This window comes from Mobula birostris, chromosome 26, assembly GCF_030028105.1.
Source record: "Mobula birostris isolate sMobBir1 chromosome 26, sMobBir1.hap1, whole genome shotgun sequence".
In the NCBI taxonomy this organism is placed as follows: domain Eukaryota; kingdom Metazoa; phylum Chordata; class Chondrichthyes; order Myliobatiformes; family Myliobatidae; genus Mobula; species Mobula birostris.
The window spans coordinates 38,034,756-38,059,828 of NC_092395.1; the positions used below are offsets into that span (position 1 = coordinate 38,034,756).

The window sequence follows — 25,073 nt, forward strand, 5'->3', positions numbered from 1 at the left end:
TTAGTGGTAGGTGGTTGCCTCAGTGACTGGAGGCCTGTAACTAGTAGTTTGCCACAGGGATTGGTGCTGGCTCCATTGTTATTTGTCATCTATATCAATGATCTGGATGATAATGCAGTAAACTGGATCAGCAATTTTGTTAATGACCCCAAGGCTAGGGAGGTAGTAGAGCAGCGAAGAAAGCTATCAAAGCTTGCAGTGGGATCTGGACCAGCTGGAAAAATGGGCTGCAAAATGTCAAATGGAATTTAATGCAGACAAGTGTGAGGTGTTACACTTTGGGATGATAAACCAGGGTAAGACTTACACAGTAGGCGGTAGGACAATGAGGAGTGTGGTAGAACAGAGGGATCTGGGAATAAAGTAAAGGCATCCGTTAGTCTTGTGAGACCATGGACCTGCGCCTGGAAAGTCTTCACTCTCCAGGGCACAGGCCTGGGCAAGGTTGTATGGAAGACCAGCAGTTGCCCATGCTGCAGGTCTCCCCTCTCCACAACACTAACGTCGTCCAAGGGAAGGGCATTAGGACCCATACAGCTTGGCACCAGTGTCGCCACAGAGCAATGTGTGATTAAGTGCCTTGCTCAAGGACAAAACACGTTCCCTCGGCTGGGGCTCGAACTCACGACCTTCAGGTTACTAGTCCAACGCCTTAACCACTTGGCCACGTGCCCACACATTACAGATCCATAATTCCTTGAAAGTGGTGTCACAAGTAGATAGAGTTGTAAAGAGAACTTTTGACAATTTGACCTTTGTAAATCAAAGTATTGCTGGTTGAATTTGGAATACTGTGTGTAGTATAATATTACACTACCTGCATGAAAGATATCAATAAAATTGAAAGAATGCAGAGGAAGTTTACAAGGATGTTGCCAGGACTTGAGGATCTGAGATATAGGGAAAGGTTGAGTAGATTGAGGAGAGATTTGATAGAGGTATACAAAATTATGAGGAGTATAGATAGAGTAAGTGCAAGCAGGCTTCCACTGAGGTTGGGTGAGATTACAACTAGTGGTCATTGGTTAAAGGTGCAAGTTGAAATGTTTAAGGGGAACATGAGGGGGATCTTCTTCACTCAGAGGGTGGTGAAAGTGTGGAACAGGCTGCCAGAGGATGAGGTGGATTTGGGTTTGATTTCAACATTTAAGAGACATTTGGATAGGTGCATGGACAGGAGGAGTATGGATGGCTATAGTCTGGGTGCAGATTGCTGGAACTCTTCACAGAGTAGATGGGCTGAAGTGCCTGTTTCTGTGCTGTAGTGACCTATGACATGATGACAGTACTAAATAAATGGACTGTCTTTACAGCTCATCTATAACATGGTAGCCCTTAAATTTAATCACAGTTCTTTCATTGTATGGGGCAGGACATAGTTATATTGGGATCTCTTCTGAGGAAGGTGTTATGACACACACCTAACTGTGCAAGCATCTGAGGTTTAGGCGTTCTAACTCTCTGGAATATGGCTAGCTGGTGCGGCCCCTTTAAAAATTCAGGACCGTCCTGCTAATTGGGAATCATATTTTGAGCACCAAGAATTGAGTATTTAAAGAGCACCTGAACTGAAGTTTGGTGCTCAATTGTAAGCCCTACTAGTGATACCATCTAGTGTTTGTTTTGTGCTCAGTTCTCAATCCAGTTTGAAACCATGTCTTGATCCTTGCTTCGTATACTTCAGCATTTGAGTCCAAACCTTTCTCCTGAAGGATTCTTGTCACGGTACGATTGAGCCAGTATGGGCCCAGCGGTATATCAGAGTCTGTGACCAGCCATGGTGGAAGTATTTACAGACAGAGCCTGGAGATACACAACCTCCAGGTAGCCATTGGCCAACTTTTGCAAGGAGGAAGGCAGAGTCGCTCCAGAGATCCAGTCAGTCCTACTACAGAGCTAGCCCTGGAGAGATTCATTGGTGACTGGGCTCTTGCCATGATTTTCTCATTCAATGATCATTAGTGTTGGAACTCCAGCCATCCTGGTTCCCCTAGGAGAGTGCAAAGGTGACCTGCATTATCTCTCTTCTGATTGGAAGAGCCCTGGCCTGGGCCACTGTGCATTGGGAATGAAGGTCAGAGGTTTGCTCAGGTTTGAAGGAATTTGTGGCTGCCGTGAGAAAAGTGCTTCATCGCCCTGCTGGAGCCAACTGAGGCTCAGACCATCTTTTGAAGTTTCGACAGGGTGGACGGTCAGCATCCGGATTCGCGATCGAATTTTGGACCCTGGCCCAAGAGAGTGGCTGGAACAGGAAGACCTTGGTCACTCAATATCGCCATGGACTCCGAGACGAACTGAAGGATACCCTTGCCTTGGGTGAGCCAGCAGAAAACTTAGAGGTATTGAATGACTGATCCATTCGCCTTGATAATTGACTGGCAGAGCTTAAGTGGGACTACACCAAGAGGTTGAAGAGGGCTAGCTCAAGCCCGACATCAAAGCATTGTAGTTCCACTCCCTGATCTTCGACCATGACCAGCCCGTCTCCTGCTCAGGATCCTGTCGAACCCATGCAAACTGGCCGCTTAAGAACCTCCACTGATGAGTAGTTCTGGTGTTGGAGCTGAGATTGCTGATATTACTGCGATCACCTGCAGGCCGAATGTCCAAAAGCTGCAGCTGTCGGGAGCACTGCCAGGATCATCTGGTGTCAGGAGGACTGTGAAGGTAGCAGCCACTACCCCTAACTTCACAGATTTTGGTGTCATGCTGAGGGCAGAGACCTCCCGGAATATGAACGGACGAGAGGTGAATGCTCTTTTGGACTCTGGGGCAGTGGGAAATTTCCTGGACCTCGGGACCACCCATTGGTTTAACATACCGCTGCAGGTGTTGAGTTAGTCCATGCCAGCAACTGTCTCGGACAGCCGTCTGCTTGGTTCCGGGCAGATCCTGCAGCAGACGTTGGTCTTATAAATAAGAATAAGTATTTTGCATCAGTTTCCACTGTAGGAGACGCAGTATGCTGGAAATTTGAGAGTTCAAGGGGCAGATGTGAGTGCAGTTGCTATTACCAAGGAGAAGGTGCTTGAGAAATGAAAAAGTCTGAAGGAAGACACTGTAAGCCACCTGGACCAAACGGAGTATGCCTCAGGGTTCTGAAAGAGGTAGCTGAAGAGATTGTGGAGGCATTAGAATTTAAAGAATTGCTAGATTCTGGATGGTTCTGGAGGATTGGAAAATTGAAAATGATACTCTACTTTTCAAGAAGGGAGGGAGGCAGAAGAAAGGATATTATAGACCAGCTAGCCTGACTTCAGTGGTTAGGAAGATACTAGAGTCAATTGCTCAGCATCAGGTTTCGGGGTACTGGGAGGCACATGATAAAATAGTCCGAAGTCTGCGTGGTTTCTTTAAGGGAAAACCTTGCCTGAAAAAGTCTGTTGGAATTCTTTGACAAAATTAGAAGCAGAATAGACAAAGGAGAAGCGGTGGATGTGGTGTACTTGGATTTTCAGAAGGCCTTTTACAAGATGCTGCATATGAGGCTGCTTAAAGAGCTCATGGTATTACAGGAAAGATACTAGCATGTGTAGAGCATTGGCTGATTGTCAGGTGGCAAAGAGTGGGAATAAAGGGAGCTTTTTCTGATTGGCTGCCAGTATTAGGAGTTGTTCCACAGGGGTCTGTGTTGTGACCACTTTTTTTATGTTGTATGTCAATTATTTGGATGATATAATTGATGACTTTGTGGCTAAGTATGTGGACAATACAAAGATCGGTGGAGGGGCAAGGTATTGAGGAAGCAGGAAGGATGCAGAAGGATTTAGAGATGGATTAGGAGAATAGGCAAAAGAAGTGGCAGATGAAGTACAGTGTCGGGAAGTGTATGGTCATGCACATTGGTAGAAGGAGTAAAAGCGTAGACTGTTTTCTAAATGGAGAGAAAATTCAAAAATACAAGGTGAAAAGAGACTTGAGAGTCCTTGTGCAGGATTCCTTAAAGATTGAGTCATTGATGAAGAAGTCAAATGTTGTGTTAGCATTCATTTCGAGAAGGCTAGAATATAAAAACAATTATGAGCAGTTTTGGGCCCCTTATCTAAGAATGGATATGAAAATGATTCCTGGAATGAGAGGCTTATCATATGAGGAGCGTTTGATGGCTTTGGGCCCGTACTCACTGGAATTTAGAAGAAAAGTGGGAGGGATCTCACTGAATCCTATTGACCATTGAAAGTCCCAGAGAGAGTGGATGTTTCTTATAGTGGGTGAGTCTAGGACCAGATGTCTAATTAGAACAGGGATGAGAGGAATTATTTTAACCAGAGGGTTGTGAATCTGTGGAATTCATTGCCACAGGTGACTGTGGAGACCAGGTCACTGACTGTATTTAAGGCAGAGGTTGATAGATTCTAGATGTGTTAGAGCATGAAAGGCTACGGGGAGAAGGCAGGAGAGTGGGATTGAGAAGGAAATGGATCAGGCATGATCAAATAGCGGAGCAGACTTGTGGACCAAATGGCCTGATTCTGCTCCTATGTCTTATGGTCTGATGGTCTATATTTTCCGTAGATGTTTCCTTTATGCATCTTTAACCATGAAGGGCAGAATTATTCATTGTACAATTTCCCTTCCACTCAGAGTTCAGCACGAACTCAGCAGCCGCATTCTTTGATAATCAGGATTATATCAAAAATCCTAATCAGCATGTCTTAATAGTTTTGGTATGTTTAGGTCTCATGACAAATGAAGGATGAATTTTTTTCACAGCCAACAACTAAATAATGGAAATAGATATTGTGGTTTTATTTCATTCATTTTGAATCAGCTGTTGGAAGTTAGAACTGGGAACCAATGTCTTAGCACCTGAATAAAGATGCTGACTAACAACCAGTTTCTTTCCAATGTGGTCCAGGCTCATGCTGAACAATCACAGGTTTACCCCTGCAGTAATGTACAAATGTTTGTATGTCAATATGAGTTTGTGCCCTGGGATAAATCTGTGTATTTTACAATTTATTATCATGTAACTGTAAGGACACCAATAACTTCAGTGCCAATGGTGGCATAGAATAATACCTCTGTTCTTTAAGCAGGCGTCGCAATGTGGATCTTGAGTGGCTTGTTATCAATTATTGGACTGCTGATGTCAGTTTGCAGTTTGTTTTTGATCAAAAGATTACTGTGTCGCAAAAAAGGTAAGGAATTCCTGGGGTAAGTTAAAACAGAAGTACTCCAAACATACTAATGTTACGAATAAAATGTCAGTACTGAAGTGCTGAGGTGGAGATGGCTGAGAGCTTCGAGCTCCTTGGTATAAATATCACCAGTAGCTTATCCTGATCTGTTCATGCAGTCATTATGGCCAGCAAAACACAGCAGCAGCTATATTTTCTCAGAGGTCCCTGTTGACACTCACCAATGTATTAATAGAAAGCATCCTATTCTGATGAAATGTCTTGGCCCGAAACATCCACTGTTTATTCCTCTCCATAGTTGCTGCCTGACCTGCCGAGTTCCTCCAGCATTTTGTATGTGTGTATTCAGCATCTTCATAATCTCTTGAATTTAAGAAAAATGCAGAGATGTGCAGACACAGCTCAGTCCATCATGAAAATCAACTACCTCTTCATTGCCTCATCTGCACATACTGTTGTCTCAGGAAAGCAGCCAACTTAATCAAAGGCCCCTCCCTCTCTGGTCATTCTCTCTCCACCCCCTTTCCATCAGGCGGAAGATACAAAAGCTCCAGGCTCAAAGGAAGCTTCTAAACTGCTGTTACAAGATTCTTGAACAGACCTCTTCTACGATAATCCCTTTATCTCTTTTCTACCTCATTATAGTCCTTGTACCTTACATATCTACCTTGACTGCCCTTCCTCTGTAACCGTAACACTATGTTCTGCATTCTGTTACTGCTTTTCTCTCTGCACTATGTATCTACTTATGTTTTGAAATGACCTGTATGGATATCATACAAAAGCAACATTTTTCATGGTGCTTTGGTATATGTAATAATATTAAAGCAATTACTTAGTAAATTGACAGGGAAAGATGGTATCAGTGCTGATAGAAAGCAGAGAGGAGGAGACTTATTTGCTGCTGATAATCCTTGTAAGGGTGTTACAGGGAAAAGGGAAATACTATTAGATTGGGAGTGGGATGATATGATATCCATAATCAAAAAGGGAATGAAGTAGATATGGGTAATTGCAGAACCCTTTCTCCCAATTTCATTCTGAATGACTTCAAAGAGATCATTCAAGAATCATTATGATACAATCAGAGAGACCACTCAGCCATTGTGCTCTGCCTATTAAGTAACTCTCCTATTAACCTTATACCTTACTGAATCTGCTTACTTGAAATTTTCACTTAATTTATTCACCCAATTCCGTTTAAAAGTAATTATTGAATTTGCTTCCATCACCGTTTTACAGCCATTGCGCTCATCAGCAAGACTACCTCGAATGTATTTAGGAAACAATTAGCTGCTACAATATGAGGACCGCGGAATATTTATGATGGAAGAACTATTCTGATCTAAATTGTCTTCCTCGTTTTAATTATTATGAGATCTAGTGATTACCATACAAAGTGAAGTTACCGATTTGTATCATAAAAATGACTCACATTTTCGAAGGTGCAACATGGGCAACTAAAGGGGAATTTTGAGAGGCTGTTCTACAGGCCAGTGTAGGTTAGAGAAATGCTCATTACATATAATTGTGGTTTTCCTGTTTGCACTTCCCACAGTGAGACAGTAAATCATAATCACAGTAAAAATTTCACACCTATTGCCCTATAAAAAGTGACTTAAAGATGCTGAGTGACTGCTCCATCATTAAAGATGTTGGTACTCAGATCAAACATTGGGTGGTTATTCCATCAAACTGTTCAAATGGCTGTAAACAGCCCATTGGAGATGCTTCTGGTCAGTATATGTGAATTGACAATCCTTCCTTGCCTTTGGGCTCCACATTCAGCTTTGAGTTCTGGCAGTCCTAATTTGCTCCTCTAAACTCCTTTCCCTCATTCTCTTTCCCTGTCCTTTTGTTCCCTATCTATTGGAATTATATTGTAAATGCATCACTTCTCAACTTACTTGTATTTTCCGATAAAACTGTGGAAACCCTTCGGTATGCCCCTCCTATCATCCAGGCTTTCAACCCAAAATGGTGCCAACAACCATAACATATCTCTCCCACCCTACTCAGTCTTGCCAGAATTTTGCCCTTCACAGAGTCTTAACAATTAAAAATAAGTTTGCATAGAAAGACGTTGAACTAGACACTATGAATATCAAAAAAAATACTTCAGATGCTGGAGATCTAAAAGAGAGTGCTGGAAACAGGTAGGATTTTTCCAGCACTTTCAGGTATCATTTTTGGAGAGAAAAACAGAGTTAACCTTTCAGACTGAAGGACTTTAGGTTTCTTTAACCTCCACTTGCTATGATTGTTCCCCACAAGCCACCTCCAAAGGCTCTAAATTTCTCTGCGCCGGATTTGATAGTTTAACTCCTTTATTATCAGAGCTAAGCCATCTTGGCTTAGATACATGGCAGAGGCCTCATAACCTCACTGACTTGAAATGATAAATCTGTTTTTCTCTCCACAGACGCTGACATGCCTGTTGTGTCTTTCTGTTTCTCTCTTCTGTTGGAATCAGAATTATCTGCATCTTTCTTTTTTGACAGAGGATCCTACGTACGTCAATGTGCAATTTAGAAATAAAGCAGGCAAAAACAGTTGGCTCACAGAACAACAAAACCTAAGATATGTAACCTCAGGCAGATGTGGATATCCTAAAACCACTCCATCTAAGTCACCGCACAGACTGGAAAGAGACCTGAAATGAAATAAGTTTGAATATCCATAGATAACATAATCTGAGATATTCAAAATACTGGGAAACAACATCTTTTGATGCCGTGGATGACAACTTGAACACTCATCTGGAGTCACAGGAGACGGCAGATAATGGAATGTGGAGCAACACACAAGACCCCAGAGGGATTCATTGGGTCATGTAGCCTTTTTGGAGAAAAATGGACAGTTGATACTTCAGAGCGAGACTCTTCATCTGCACTGCCTGATGTGTGAATAATGTGGTGTTGTGTGCCTATGGTGAGGTCTGTGATATAGGGTTAGAGTTGTGGGCAGAGATGAAGAGTCTTCTAGTTTCACTGAGAGAGATGGAGAAGGTATAGTGATGTTTACCCTATGCCTGCGTTCTTCTGTGATTACCGCCAAGATTGTGATCACCAGGTTTCCTGTTTCTTATTGTGATTGTTTATCTAAGAACCATTATATCTTTTGTTTAGAACTGCCTGTAAAGGAGCTGTTCTTTGGGAGGTACATCCTCCAGTCTGTACTAGAAAATTATATCAAATAATGTAATTAATGTGAACTCGCTCAAGAAGCTGTTGGACTCTGTCCACTAGAATTGGGCTCAGTTGTGATATTCATTGAGATGGAGCACAGAATATGTCCTTTTTGGCCTTCAAGCTGTGCCACCCAGCATCCCTCAAGTTACCCATAGCCTAATCACAGGACAATTTACCGTGACTGCAGGAGGAAACTGAAGCATCTGAAGAAAGCACACGCATTCTATGGGGAGAAGGTACTGACTCCTTCCAGATGATGTCGGAATTGAACTCTGAACTCTGACATCCTGAGCAGTAGTAGTATTGTTCCAATCGTTATGACATTATGGCACCCACAGTGAAATATCCCGAGGAGTATTGTTGATGTAATATTTCTCTATCATCTTCAGCAGTCAATGAGATTGAGTCTGATCCTTGTTCCTTGAATCCATTTCCCTTGCCCATCAAATGGCTTGATTTACTTGTTGTCAAAGTCACTGTGTCAACTCTCATCCTGCTGATGTCCAAATCCACAAGGATTGTGGAGACCTGGACAGAGTCAGTTGTTAAAATTATCCCAGTTTTGCCCAATTTAAAGTGACCAATTAGCCCACTATTGTGTATGTCTTTGTGATGTGGGAAGAGACAAGAGCACGTGGAGGAAACCCCTGTGGACACAAGGAGAACGTGCCAACTCCACACAGACAGCACTGGATGTCAGGACTGGTCCTGGGGCGCTGGAGCTGTGAGGTAGCAGCTTCCCAATCTGCATCACCGTCTCTGTCAATGTTCTTACAATTATTGTTAAAATAGCATTATGACATCACTGAGCAAAAGGTTCTATTTCCAAATGCATGCCTCAAAAGGACGAAGCTGATTTAGTTCAACAAGTTAAAGGTGCTTTCACAAAAGGATATAGATCCGACATTTTTATCAGCTCCACCTGAGATTTGATGAACAAATGTCAGTATTATCAGATAAAATGCAAACATTTCTATTGGTGTCCCGGCCAACAAGTTGCTTCAAAATGCAACACAGGATGTTCTGTGATCCTGCTCCGTGCACCGGCTATTACATCTGCCTTCTAGTAATACAATACCCTTCTAAAGTAATACACTATATGTGAACATAAGGAGATGAAGTAATACAGTAGATGTGAATGTAAAGGTATGAGCATTTTTCTCTACTGTCATTAATGAGATTTAACTTCTCATAAGTGTGCATTGAACACTCACAGGAGTTGAACTGCCATTTGTCAGCAGCAGGGGGTGCTAAGGTGCCATACAAAACAAGATTACTTGTCCATCAACAGAGACAAGGAGATTCTGCAAATGCTAGCAAACTTGAGCAACACACGTAAAATGAGAGGAACACAGTAGATCAGGCTGCATCAATGGAGAGGAATAAACATTTGACATTTCAGGCTGAGTCCACCTCAAGTTCCCCCAGCATTTTGTTTGTGTCACTTGTCCTGCTGAGGAAGATAAAGGAAGATGAAGGGTCCTGACGAAGGGTCTTGGCCCGAAGTGTCGACTGTACCTCTTCCTATAGATGCTGCCTGGCCTGCTGATATATATTTCCCTCAATTTCATGGCATTAGGACAGATGGTGTGCTCATCACTGTGTTGCAGGAAACAAGTAGGCAATCTGAATACAGAAAGCAACAAAATGATTATCTGATTTTCAGTTATATCGATTGCGGATAAACATTATACAGACATTGGATAGGTACATCAATGATAAGGGTATAGAGGGCTATGGTCCTGGTGCAGATTGATGGGAGTAGGCTTTGTGCTGTACTTTTCAATGAATCTATGACATCATGGTTAACAACCATGTAAAAACAGTTTGGATTGATTTAAATAATTAAAAAATAAATTATTTTAAAGAAGTAAATTTATGTAAATACATTTAACTGATAATTATTATTAATCACAACATATGGGAAAAACACTTACCTCAGTCCTCTTTTCCATCCATGCCATAGCTGGCATGGTGATGGGCCAGATATGAAGTGTATCCAGCTCTTCACTCAACCATTCCTGGCCTCCCCTTTGGTGGTGGTGAAGTGGCAGGTCAGGTGCCCTGGCACATCTTACCTCCAGTCCATTCTAGATTTCCATGATGCGATGTGTTGGCATGAAAGTCAGAAATATGCTGACCGGTGTGTTGCTGTTCGCTCTCTCTGAGATAATTAGCTGAGGAGGCAAAGAAGTGTGATACCTCCACAATTGACACAATATCACTGCAACATGTATCAATGAAAAGGCTCATTGCAGGAAGATACGCAAGGCCTCTTTGACAACACTCCCCAAACTCATGGTCCCTAACTGATAGAAGAACAAGTTAACAGGAACTGGTAAATCTAAATTGTGCACATTCCCCAACTTGAAGCATATTTACAATTCCATAAGACCATAAGATATAGGAGCAGAATTAGGCTATTTGACCCATCGAGTCTGCTCCTCCGTTTCATCATGGCTGCTCCAATTTTCCTCTTGGCGCCAATCTCCTGCCTTCTCCCCATATCCCTTCATGCTCTGACCAATCAAGAACTGGCACTTCAAAATCCGGGAAATCCTACCTAAAGTGATGACGCTTCACTACAGAAACCAAGTGGCTCAAGGAAATTTCTCATGACCATTCAGAGCAGGCCATTCCTACAACCAATGATACGGTAAGAAAACAATAGTGTAATTTGACAGTGGAACATCACCACCTGAAGGCACCACTCTATGTTACACACTATCCTGACTTGGAATTACATTGCTGGTTCTTCATTATCACTGGTTCTCAATTCTGTAAAGTTTGATGAAGACGCCTTCACTAGAAGAGCTGCTGTGATTCAAGCACCTCACCACCTTCTCAGGAGCTTTGGGAATGGACTGTATATGCCGGTCCTGTCAGCTGTACACAAATCTTGAAAAAAAAATCTCTATAAATGAATTGGTAGCGAGCTCTGGAGAAGTGAACCGCATTTGGTGTTGGGTGAAGTGAACAAGTGGTGGTGTGTTTCCAGATAGATGGGAGCAGGCACGGCACTTGATATGAAATACAAGAAACTGCATCCACTTGTGTCTTCACTTCTTTGGGTCGGCCAAGGAATGATTGGGCATTTGGAGGCAATATCAAAGAAGGGAATGCAATGAGCAAGATAAAAAGATAGCCGTGCATTTATATAGTGCCTTTTAAAATAATCTGTACTCCCCAAAGTGAAATATATAACACTATACAGAATAAATCAGATAAGGAAACAAAAGATTTTGTGAATTTGGGTGTATAGGTTTTTATAATGAGATGTCTTTGAATCCAGATTTATTCTTCACGTTATGTGATTGCAGAGTTGCAAGTGGACTTTGTTTTAAACCAAATGTTCATCCTGAGACTGAAGTTTAATTCCTTCAGGAATACAGAGAGCCTAATCGCTCACAGCAGTTTTCATCTGGGGGGGGAGGGAGGTTGGTGGTGGTGGGTTTCACTAATGACTGGGAGAGTTGGAAAATGCTAATCTCAGTCTGGTTATCTCTCCCTGTGACTCAACCAATGTGGTAGAGGCGAAACAGATCCGAAAGCATACATTTACATTTGTGTACTTGCATCAAAAGTAAGGAGTTCTCTGATCTTATTTTGAATGAGGTCAGCACAACAGTGGAGAGATAATTAGAACATCTTACAGAAAAAAAGGGAATGCTTGTAATTATGCAGCATTTTAATGTCCCAAAGCACTTTGCAGGTACTTCAATTAATTATTTTTGAAGTGTAGCAATAGTGTTCAAGCGAAGAAAGAAAATGACGGGCGAATATGACACAAACATCAATGAGGTAACTCAGCAGCTAATCCGACTGTAGTTGTTTCAGCTAAGGGATAAAAATTATTCATGGCCTCAGGAGATCTTTATTCTTCTGCTTTGAAGTAATGCACTAGGGTCTTATGCATCCAGCTGACAAATGGTAGTCGTGACATACACCATTGACAATGTAGGACTCCTCCATTGCAGTGAAGTACCAGCGTGGGTCAAAGGTCAAGATGCTATGCCCATTTTGGGGAGATTTCCTTTCTCTGCAACACTAATGCCAACACTCTCGTTCTCCCCCATTTCCCATTCCTGCGCTCACAAACTATAAACGTTGAGTAGGACTACCGTGTGGCATGGATCTCAGGGACTCTCTACTCTTGAGAGCGTTGGAGGACACGTCATTTGTTACCTTCAATGTAGAGATGGTGAGGTATCTGTGAGCTTGAGGAATTGAAGGTTATGTGTAACTGGAGAAGATCAATGGAGGCCTGGGGCAGATCACATTAAATGGCAGGGCAGGCATGAGGGGCCAGGTGGCCTGCTCCTGCTCCTGTTTTCCTGTGTTCTTGGGCTTATGGTCGTTAAATACACAGTATTACGTTCCCCTAGCTTGGAAACATTTGGGTTGCTGAACCTCAGATTGGAAGTGAGGGCTGCTGCTGAGAATTGATTACTGGTGGTAGATCACATGTACTCCAACCTCTGGGCTCAGGGTGACATTCTGATATGAAAAGGCATTAAGTGAATATGTCAATGAGCCGGGACTGTTTGAAGTTCCCAAATTTGATGACCCAGTCATTGCTGAATTCAGCCACTGGCTGGAATGTGTGTCAGCTACAGAATCCACCTACTGACAAGAAACATGAACCGCGGACGGAGGGAAACGCTATCACCTGGAGGCTCACCTCTGAGTCATCAGGTGTCCCAGTGAGTAAAGCCACTGCCTCAGAAACACCAGATAAGACGGTTCAGTCATGACTTTGGGTGCCTGTGTGGAGTCTGCACATGCTCAGTGTGGGTGTCCTAAAGAAATGTGGATTGGTGGGTTAATTGGCCACTGCAAATTGCCTAGAGTGGGGAAGTTAATGAAATGATAATTTGAATCTGGATAATAAAGGGATTAATGTAGAATTAATGTAATTGGGTAGTTAATAGTCAGCATAGACTTGTTGGCTGAAGGGCTGGTATCTATGCTGTATCTGTGCTGTACTGTTCTATGTTCTAAGTTTAGTGAGCCATGTAATTGCTAATTTAATTAGTTCGGCACAACAATGTGAGCTGAAGAGCCTGTTCCTGTGCTGTACTGTGCTACGTTCTACCTGCTGATGAGTCTCTGACTCTATCTTGACGCAGAATTATATCACTGTTCCTTCTTCGTCACTGGGTGGAGCACCATCACTTGGAGGACTGCAGCAGTTCAGGAAGACCATTCGGCAGTGCCTTCACAAGAGAATTAGGGATGGACAATCAAAGCTGGCCATGCCAATGACCCCCACAAGCCCTTGAAAAAATGCTACGTTACTGATCTAGCATTGACAAAAGATGGAATTAACCAAGGCTTCCGCTCCCAGTCACAGCTCACTAATCGGTTGTATAATGTGCTGGCTTGCTCGCTGGAATGGCTGAGCAAGCTGTTCAGGCACATTATTACCGCTGCATTGAAGTAGATGGACAATAAAACTGAATGTACTGTTTAGCACTGACTTTAGCACTAAATTCAGACATGGACCAATGAGTTGAGTTCTAGTAGCATGATGAGAGGATTGTCTTTCACATCAAAGTTGTATGTACTTGAATGTGGAATCAAGGAGTCCTGGTAAAACTGATATCAATGGAGATCAATGGAAAATGGTTAGAGTCATATCTTGCACAATGGAAGATGGTTCTGACTGTTATGATCCAGGATGTCAATGCAGGACTTCGCAGATGATACTTCTGGCCATTTGGAACAGGTGCCAACCAGGACAAGCTCGGTACACCCATTGATTAGGCCAGTGTAGTCAATTCCAAGGTCTGGTAGCCTGAGGCCAAGGTTGTCGATTGTCTCTATTTGGATTCTTTGCTGACATAGAGCATTGAGTACACAGTTTACATACGGATGTGATATCTTTGCCTGTGTCCAGTCAGTACACAAAGCTTCTTGCCGGGGCTCTCATTCAATTGATGCCTGGGTGACCACAGTGGAATTGCTTCAGTACTTTTGGTTGAAGTGTTTGTGGAATCACTATTCTGTCTCCAAACATTGGGCAGGAGTCCACAGTTGAGAACAATGTATGACATCAGTGAACTGGTACAAGATCTTCCTCACCCGTGACTGGGCGTCCATCAACGAGATATCTGGAGAATCACTTGAAGTAGTAGATCTACAACTGTTTCTGCTCTGATCTTGTGAACTGTGATTGGAAGACCTTCCACAGCATCCCCTACATCCCGGCGGACTTTGGAATCCACCGCATCTTTGTTTTCGGAAACCTGCTGATTCATAACTCTGGAGAGGAGATCTGCCTGACCAAGTTCTGGTTGTTTGTACTTGATTTCAAAATCGTAGGCCAATACCATCGTTGCCCATCCTTCTAAATGGTTAGCTGTATAGACTAGGATACCTTTCTTAGATCCGAAGGTGGACAACAGTGGCTTGTGATCAGTAAGGAGAGTGAAGCATCTGCTATAAAGCATCTTGCAGAATTTCTTTGCAGCAAAGATGATTCCCAAGGCTTCCTTCTCGATTTGTCCATTGTTCCTTTCTGCCACAGTCAGTGATCTAGCTGCATGCATGACAGCTTCTTTTGGAACCATTAGGGAAGATATGGGATATGACAGCTCCCATCTCATAGTTGGATGCATCTTTCGTGACAATTAGCAACTCAGGATTGAAATGCATTAAGAGAAGATCTGTTGACAGCAAATGCTTTACCTGATCTAAAGCTCCTCGATATTGTTTGGATGATGTCCACGTAACATCCTTGTTGAGCAGAACATTGAATGGCTCCCTCAGCTGCTGCATTGCTGGGGCAAATGCTGAATAATGATTAATCATGTTAAAAAAAATCATAAAGTTCTGACCTCCGATAGTGTGGGCATCTTTTAGATAGCAGTGATGTTTTTGGAATTTGGTGATGACCGTGCTCATCTATGATGTATCTCAGATTCTCGATTGAAAACATCAGGAGGTTGCATTTTTCTGCCTGAAGTTGCAATCCAAAGTCTTGTAGTCTGTTCAAAGCCTGGTCAAAGTAAGCGGTAACACCATCATGGATGGTGTCCATAAGCAAATGGAAAATTGAAGGAGCTACCTTTACACTGAAAGGCAGACAGAAGAAGGGAAATAACCCGTTACGTGTTGTAATGATGAGAAGCTCCAGTGAATTTTCCACCACTTCTACCTGGAGGTAGGCTTCAGTCAGGTCCAACTTTGCAAAGTAGCAACCACCGTTCAATATTACAAAAAGATCTGCTGGTACCAGTAATGGGTACCTGTGTTTCTCCAGAGCTGCAATGAGGCTAATTGAGAACTCTGCACTCAGCCTCACTGTGCCATTGGTTTTCTTGATAATGGTTATTGGAGCTGCTTGTTGCAGGCAATCTAGCTCTGGCTCCATGATTGATAAGGCAGCATATGGTACCAATCTTTTGGGACAGAGCTCTGGTTTTGTCTCTGGACGGAGATGGAGTTCTGCTTGCAGTTTGGAGCAGCAACCAAAACCTTCTTGAAACACTGCTGCATAACGCTGTTGCAGGTGCTGTTGTATGGTCTCACATACTGATGGTGGTGTGGTGTCGACTGACATGATCTGAACAGCCAATGTCATCATACAGATCTCATCCAGAGAAATATTCCAGAGATCAAGTTTGCCCAGACAGTCAATACCAAGGATGTTCCGATCTAGCTGGTCTGTTAGGTAATACACACTGTTCAGCTTCACTATGCAGTGCAGTTCACCAATCAGCTGGAGGGTTCCACCCAATGCACTGCAGGCGGAGTGATGGCTAGATTTGACTGGAGGGAGCCCAAGTGTCCACCATGTGTGTTTGCAGGTAATGGTGATGTCTGATGCAGTATCAAGTTATAGCTTCACCAACTGATTGCTGATAAATATGTTGACGTACCTTCTCCTGGAGGTGAAGTCAACTTTGAATGTGGCATTTAAATTCCTTGTAGACTTTGAGGGATTTGGAAACATCTTGTTCTTCTGTTTCGCTGGCCTAGAATACAGTGAAGGATGGCAAAACCCTTCTTTGTGACCATGGTGTTGGCATTTGTTGCGAAGGTGGTTCTCGTATTGGCAGCTTCTTGTATGATTTCATGTACCACAGTTCCAACAAGCTGTGCTTGGCTGATTGAAGACCTGCTAACTGTTGATGTCAGGGCATTGGAAACTCCATTGACATGGTTCTGTTCCACCAGGTTGGAATCATGTTTGAAATTGATCAAACACTGACTTTCTTGGTTGACAGCTTGTAAGACTATATCAGAGTCTTGCTCCAGTCTGGCCAGGAGCCATGTGTAAATGTCTACCTCACTAGGTGCCTGAAGTCAGCAAATAAAATTCTGATATTTGCACTGTGATTCAGTCATGTTATTCAGTTTGAACTTTTCACATTCACGACTGACGACACTGGCATATGTAATGAAGTCACTGGTGTTGTGTTTAACACAGACATCTCACCTCTCCCGGAGGTTCCGGGAGTCTCCCGCATATTAATAGTGGCTCCCTGATGCCCGCAAATTATATACAATATCCCAGAAATCAATTTTTTTGAAAGCGAGTGAGTGAGAGAGCACGAGAGAGAGAGAGCAAGAGAGAGTGTGAGAGAGAGCGAGAGAGTGTGTGAGAGTGAGAGAGAGAGAGAGAGAGAGACAGAGTGAGAGAGGGAGAGAGAGAGAGAGAGAGAGAGAGAGAGAGAGAGAGAGAGAGCATGGCAGAGTGTTCCAAAAAAAGAAAATATAAAACGTACGTCATCCCAGACTACCCTGAAGTGTACCCCTGCCTCAAAGGGGTAAAAAATAATGACAGTGTTGATTACTGCACTGTTTGCAACAGTGACTTTTCTATTGCTCATGGGGGGTTAAGACTGTAAAAGACTGTAAGTGAGTTTAACAGGTGTCATTCATTTATTAGCATAGCTAACGTTATTTAAACTAGCTGGCTAGCTGCTAAGAAGCTACTCTATTGCAGACATCCCACCTCTCCCAGAAGTTCCGGGAGTCTCCCGCAAATTGATGGTGCTACCTCCCTGAAATGAGTTTTTGCAGGGTGGGATGTCTGTTAACGGGTTTTAGGCAATGGCAGTGAACACTGAAGAGGGATGACTGCTCCCCAAAAATACCTGTTAGCTGTGTGACGAAAGAGGGTTACAAAAGTACACATAGACTAAGATGTTAACTGTCCTGTGCTAGCACCAGTGGGATCAACAGTTGATCTGCCACCTGTCTTCAGGAGAGAGAGATAAGTAAGACAATGGAGCAGCATTTGGAAATGTTAATGAAGAGACGAGAGAGTTTAACGGAAGGAGACACCAGTCTGAGTATTGTCAAGACCGGCTCCTTTTGAACCCTGAACTGCTTGAAGTGTGATGGACAGGCGATACCCCAGCAGGGGGATAAAAAGGGGCAGGTTCGCTGAGACACCACACACGACACCACGAGGTAACAAGACCCTGGAAGCGGTGCGCCCCCACAAGTCGGTGGCAGTTTTGGAGGTCTGATCGCGGGACCAGCCATAGACGCACAGGGTGGAGGGATACGGTCGGCGGGAACCTGGTGTGTGTCCGCCCTTGCCTGGGTGCCGGGTTCACCGCTGAAGAACGATCGTGTCTGGAAATGGAGAGGTCTCAGTCGGTGACCTCAGAAGACATTACAAAGGGCTCGCCCGAAAGCTAACTGCGAGGAATATCAAAGGTCTGTTGAATCCCATTTGAATATCAGCATTCGCTCTCTCTCCCTCTCTCCAACGGCACGACGGCGATTACTGCGAACTGAACTAAACTGAACTCTGTCACTTGTGATTGAACATTTTACCCCTAGACTGCGATAGAGCTCTTTGACCCTATTATCCTAGTTCTGTGTACCTGTGTGTTTATTCATTGCTAAGCTGTCGCATTTATAGCCTTACTATTAGAGTACTGTGTTGCTTATTTCTTTAATAAAACTTTCTTAGTTCCAGTAATCCAGACTCCAACTGAGTGGTCCATTTCTGCTGGTTTGGCAACCCAGTTATGGGGTACGTAACAACTGTCAGACAGTTTCCTCAAACGTAGGCCATGCGAGTTTTTAGGCAGAATTAAATTGAAATAACTATAGGATCATAAGACATAGGAGCAGAATGAGGCCATTTGGCCCATCAAGTCTGCTCTGCCATTTCATCATGGCTGATCCATTTCCCTCTCAACCCAAATCTCCTGCCTTCTTATTATACCCCTTCATGCCCTAACTAGTCAAAAACCTATCAATCTCCATCTTAAATACACCCAATTATCTGGCCACCTGTGCTAAAAAATTCCATGGACTAACTGGCCTCTGGCTAAAAAAGTTCCTTTGCATCTAAATGGATGTTCTCCGGTCCTAGACTCCCCCACCATAGGAAACATCCTCTCCACATCTACTCTATCTAGGCCTTTCAACATTTGATAGATTTCAATGAGATCCCTCCTATTCTTCTAAGTTCCAGTGCGTAAAGGCCCAGAGCTGTCAATCGCTTTTCATATGATAAGTCTTTCATTCCCAGAGTTATTCTCGTGAACCTCCTCTGAACCTTCTCCAATGTCAGCACATTCTTTCTCAATTAAGAGGCCCAAAACTGCTCATAATACTCCAAGCAAGGACTCACCAGTGCCTTACAAAGCCTTAGCATTACATCCTTGCTTTTATAGTCCTACAGAAATGAATGCTAACATTGCATTTGCCTTCCTTGCCACAAACTCAACCTGCAAATTAACCTTTAAGGAATCCTGCACAAGGACTCCTAAGTCCCTTTGCACCTTCTCCCTGTTTAGAAAATAGTCTATTCTTTTATTCTTTCTATCAAAGTGTATGACCATACGCTTCCCAACACTGTATTCCATTTGCGAATTTTCTTCGCTCATTCTCCTAATCTGTCTAAGTCCTTCCACAGCCTCCCTGCTTCCTCAATACTACCTGCTCCTCCACCTCCCTTCATATTATCTGCATACTTAGCCACAAAGCCATCAATTACATCATCCAAATCATTGACATACAACATAAAAAAAGCGGTCCCAACACAAACCCCTGTGGACCACTATCAGTTACTGGCAGCCAATCAGAAAAGGCTCCCTTTATTCCCACTCTTTGCCACCTGACAATCAGCCAATGCTCTACACATGCTAGTAGCTTTCCTGTAATATCATTCCAGAATCTAGTGGTTCTTGAAAGGTTGTTACTAATGCCTCCACAATCTCTTCAGTTACCTCTTTCAGAACCCTGGTGGGTAGACCATCTGGTCCATGTGATTTATCTATCATTAAACCTTTCTGTTTCCCAACTCTACTAATAGCAACAGCACTCGGTTCTGCCCCTGACACTCTTGAACCTCCGGCATACTGCTAGTATCTTCCACAGTGAAGACTGGTGCAAAATACTTATTCAATTCATCTGCCATTTCCTTTTTCTCCGTTACTACCTCTCCAGCATAATTTTCCAGCAGTCCAATATCTATCCTCATCTCTCTTTTACTCTTCACATATCTGAAAAAATGTGGCTTTTATATTGTTGGCTAGCTTACCTTCATACTTCTTTCCCCCCCTTATGGCTTGTTTTAGTTGTTTTCAGTAGGTTTTTAAAAGTTTCCTAACCTTTTAACTTTCCACTAATTTTTGCTCTATTATATGCCCTATCTTTTGCTTTTATGCTGGATTTGACTTCCCTTGTCAGCCACGGTTGCATCATCCTGCCTTAGCAATACTTCTCCTGCTTTGGAATGCATCCATTTTGCACCTTCCGAATTTCCCCTGGAATCTCCAGTCATTGCTGTTCTGCTGTCATCCCTAATAGTGTCCTCGTCCAATCAACTTTGGCCAGCTCCTCTTTCATGCATCTAATTTCATTTACTCCTCTGTAATACTGTTACATCTGACTTTGGCTTCTCCCTCTCAAATTTCAGGGTCATTCTATCATATTATGATCACAGACTCCTAAGGTTTCCTTTACCTTCTGCTCTCTAATCAAATCCGGTTCATTACTCAACACTCAATCTGGAATAGTGGGCTGAAACACAAGCTGCTCTAAAGAGCCATCTTGTAGGCATTCTACAAATGTTTTCTCTTGGAATCCAGCACCAACCTGACTTTCTTAATCTAACTACATATTGAAATCCCCCATAACATTTTCCTTTTGACATTCCTTTTCTAACTCCCATTGTAATTTGTAGTCCACATCCCGGTGACTGTTCGGAGGTCTGTACGTAACTCCCATCAGTGTTTTTTCACCTTTGCAGTTTCTTACCTCTATCAGCATGATTCGACATCTTCTGATCCAATGACACTTCTTTCTTAGGATTTGAGTTCATTTTTTATCAACAAAGCTACGCCATTCTCTCTACCTACCTGCTTGTCCTTTCAATACAATATGTATCCTTGGATCAACACATAAAAGTTGCTGGTGAACACAGCAGGCCAGCCAGCATCTATAGGAAGAGGTACAGTCGACGTTTCGGGCTGAGACCCTTCGTCAGGACTAACTGAAAGAAGAGATAGTGGGAGATTTGAAATCTTTCAAATCTCTTACTATCTCTCCTTTTGCACAGGTTAGTCCTGACGAAAGGTCTCGGCCAGAAACGTCAACTGTACCTCTTCCTATAGATGCTGCCTGGCCTGCTGCGTTCACCAGCAATTTTTATGTGTGTTGCTTGAAATTCCAGCATCTGCAGATTTCCTCGTTTATCCTTGGATGTTAAGTTCCCAGCTATAATCTTCTTTTAGCCTTGATTCAGTGATGCCCACGACATAACTGTACTGCAATATCATCTCTTTTATTCCATATACTGCGTGCATTCAAATATAACACCTTCAGTCCTGTATCTGTAACCCTTATTGATTTTGTCGCCCTTTTACACTTCAACTCATCCTATTGACTGCAATTTTGCCCTGTGATCTGGCTGTCCTTCCTGGCAGTCTCACTATGCACTGCCTCTGCTTGTAAACTACCAACCCTATCCTCAGCCCTATCACTCTGGTTCCCATCCCCCTGCCAACTTAATTTAAACCATCCCCAACAACTCTAGCATACCTGTCAGTCCCCCTTGGGTTCAGGTGTAGCCCAGTCCTTTTGCACAAGTTACCCCTTCCCCAGAAGAGATCTCAATGATCCGGAAATCTGAAACCCTGCTCCCTACACCAGTTTTGTAGTCACACATTGATCTGCCAAATCATCCTATTCTTATCCTCACCAGTGCATGGCATAGGCAGCAATCCAGAGATTACTACTCTGCAGGTCATTCATTTCAGCTTTCTACCTAGTTCCCTAAGTTCTCCCTTCAGGGCCTCCTCACCTTTCCTACCTATGTCATTGGTGCCAATATGTATGAAGACTTCAGGCTGCTTACCCTCCCTTTAAGAATGTCATGGATCTGATCTGAGACGTCTCTGACCCTGGCACCTGGGAAGCAACATACCATCCAGGTGACTCTTGCATCCAGAGAATCTTGTGTCTTCTCCTCCAACTCTGGAATCCCCTATCACTACTGCAGTCCTCTTCTCCTTTCCTTTCTGAGCCACAGTGCCAGAAACTTAGTTGCTGTGGCTCCCCCACCCTGGTAAGTCATCCCCCTCAACAGTATCGAAAATGGTATACTTATTACTTTGTACTGACTGCCCATTTCCCTTCCTTCTCCCGACACTCATCCATTTTCCTGCCTTCTGCAATTTAAGGGTGACTACCTCCCTTTAGCTCCTATCTATCATCTCCTCACTTTCCCGTATGAGCCAAAGGTCATCGAGCTGCAGCTCCACTTCCATAACATATTTCTGAGGAGCTGCAGCTTGGTGCACTTGGTGCAAATGTGGTTATCTGGGAGGCTGGTGATCTCCCAGAATTCCCACTTCTCACACAAAAAACAGAACACAGCCCATGGAGCCATTCTCACTGCTCTATGCACTGACAGAGAATGAAGAATGAATACGAAAATAACTGACCAGATATGTACTTCGCCCAAGCCTAATGAGCCAGAGCCTCTCCACTCACACAATGGCCACTCTACTTGTCCCTGCTTTATTTTTATTTGCCCTTGCTAATGCATGAGGCATGCTGCACTGATTCACTGTGACTGCACTACTGAAGAAAGCTGAATTTCTGGGAAAGCTCCGTTATTTAAATCTCTCGCTGCCCAACTGGCATGAGGCCTCCTGCACCGATTCAGCTGCAGTTGTCCTGCTGGAGAAAGCGCATGTTCAGCAGTACCCAATTTTCAGAGCAAAGTGCATATCTTCTATGAGTCGCCTTTACTGGCAAACTTCACAGGGACTATATCTTCATAGCGTTTAAACCATGATTCAAATGTTATTCCCAAAGCAGCATCAAACTGGAAATTGGTATTTGATGCAACAATTGACTCACCGGAGTTCTGTTCAGTGTTTGACATCAATGTCGTTGGGCTCAATGATAACCTGTTGGCCAGTGTTTCAGTTAACTTGAGCTGGGCTACCTCATATTAAGCTTGCTGTTGTAGAGTTGCACACAAGTCTTCTGCTGAAATTGGTATGTTGATATAATATAGCACCTCGTCGCCAAGTTATTGTGTTCATTCACCTATAACTATTGATTAGACTGGAAGCCAGCAGATGGGACAAAGCCGGAACTCAAAATACTCCTTTATTCAGTAAAACCACGCGACTACAAATATCAAAAACTCAACTGTACATGCCAAATCATGACTATTTACCCAAGAACATTCAAGGTGTTGTTTGGAACAATGACCAGTTAGTGAAATTTAGCCTAGGAATGGTTGTCATCTGGCAAATAGACATTGGTTGTTTTGGCTTGCCATAAAACTGATAAATACCAATTAACATTTACGCTAACAAAAAACGCAAAGACCATTTCCAAAACAAGACTGTCTATTCACCAACCCTTGACATTCAACAATATCATTATTGCCAGTCCCCTACCATCAACGTTCTGGGGTGACCAGTGACTGAAAAATCATTTCTTTCACCCACATAAATGCTATGGATCCAAGAACAGGTGAAAGGCTGGGCACCTGTCATGCACCCTGACACCCGACAGCCTTTACTCAAATCGGAGCTGTGATGGAAAGCTTTTCCGGACAGTTTCGGCTTTAGCTACCCTTGAGAAAATCAATACCATTCAGCCTACTTGATTAGCAGTCCAATTATCACCCTAAACGCCCATTCCCTCCATCACTGACATACGGTGACCACGGTGTAGACCAGCTACAAAGTGCATGGCATTTGATCATCTGAGACCCTCCAGCAGCACTTCTCAAAGCAATAATCAGGACCATTATCAGAAGGAAACACCACAAGCAGCAGGTTCCTATCCAAGTAGCATACTGTGCTGATTTGGAAATATATTGAGTTCCTTTATTTTTGTTGGATCTATACTGCTGACCTCCTCCAGCTCCTATGCCCAATGGGACGCAGACAACACCTTCACCAGAAGGATTGCTCACGGCCACGCTCTCTAGGGAAATCAGGGATGGGCAATGAATGCTGGCCTTGCCAGTGATGTAGATCCCAAAAAATAAATGGCAAGCAATGACGGAGAATAGTCTCAAGGTCAGCAGCAACGTGAGACCTGTCTGCTTTGGCAATTGAGGTGTGGCAACCTGGTGAGGTAGTAGCAGGTAAGTAGTGGCCTTGGAACCAAAAGCCTGGGAAGGTGCAGTTCTGATATGAGAATCTGAAAATACATACAATTACATTGCCAATGTTTGTTCTTTCATGGCAATATTTTGTACAAAGCCCAGAAAAATAATTGTGTAATTATTCTGTTGTGACACCAGTACCTCCGAGTCATGCTTATTACAAGTTGCTCGTTTATCACCACACTGTCAATGACGGTTTTCTGCTTTATGGCTGTGTTGAAATGAGATAGCGACCATAATGATGAAAGTATCAAAACAGGAAGGGAAGGATGAGAAAAGGGAGGGGTACGTGGGAGAAGAGGAGGGGGAAGGAGGGCATGAGAAGGCAGGCAGGGAAGGAGAAGAGAAGGGAGGTGCATGGGGAAAGGTTCGGGGTAAGAGCAGCAAGGTGTTCAAGGGAAAGAAAGAAGGAGAGGGAACGGAGCAGGGAGAAGGGAGAGAGGAGAGAGAAGGGAGGAGTGGGAAAGAAAGAGTATGAAGAATTAATGGGTGTGTGGGAAAAATGGAGAGTGGACTATGGAGAATGGTCAGTGCAGGGAAGAAGAATGAGAGGGGACGGAGAAGGAGGAGGGAGGAGAGTGAGAATATAGTGGGGTAGATGAAAGGGAATACAGTGCAAGGCAGGTCGACCTAGAAATTGGGGACACTGATCGATCCTCACCACGTGAAGAGATTTGGAATGCTTCATGTCAGATGTTGGAAGGATTAGAATCCCAGGCATAGTGAAACAAAGGATGCAGGAAGAAGGGAGGTAGCAATAGGGTCTGCGGGGAATAGAAACATCCAGAAATAGACAAGACAGCCAATCAAGGAAGAAATGTAGTTGAATGGATGAGGAGAAGGAGAGAAGAGGCCTGAAGAAGACAAGCAGATCGAGATCAAGATCAATTGCAAAGGAGAGAAAAAAAATACAGAAATGCTTTGTATTTCCAGTGCCTGTTTAGGAAATATCATTATTTCATGTCCCTTATGACTGGGGGATAGGCTAAATTGATGATGTTGCTGATGAGGTACCTTAATTCACAACCTTAGCACCCACTTCTCTTGGTAACTGAGAACAGTCTCACTACTCATTCTCCCTCTGGGTCTTTGCTCTGTCTCCTCACTGGTGAATTATGCAATCAGACA

General features: G+C 43.3%; 1 protein-coding gene across 1 annotated transcript in view; it reads left to right on the forward strand.

Moving 5' to 3' along the window:
• LOC140188126 (uncharacterized) overlaps positions 1-8,367 on the forward strand; it is a 75,477-nt gene extending 67,110 nt beyond the window's left edge. Inside the window, exons 4-5 of the mRNA XM_072244102.1 lie at positions 5,037-5,141; positions 7,643-8,367. Coding sequence (XP_072100203.1) covers positions 5,037-5,141; positions 7,643-7,803 — 266 coding nt within the window. The 3' untranslated portion in view covers positions 7,804-8,367. The remainder of the gene's footprint in view (positions 1-5,036; positions 5,142-7,642) is intronic.
• The last annotated feature ends 16,706 nt before the right edge of the window (positions 8,368-25,073 follow it).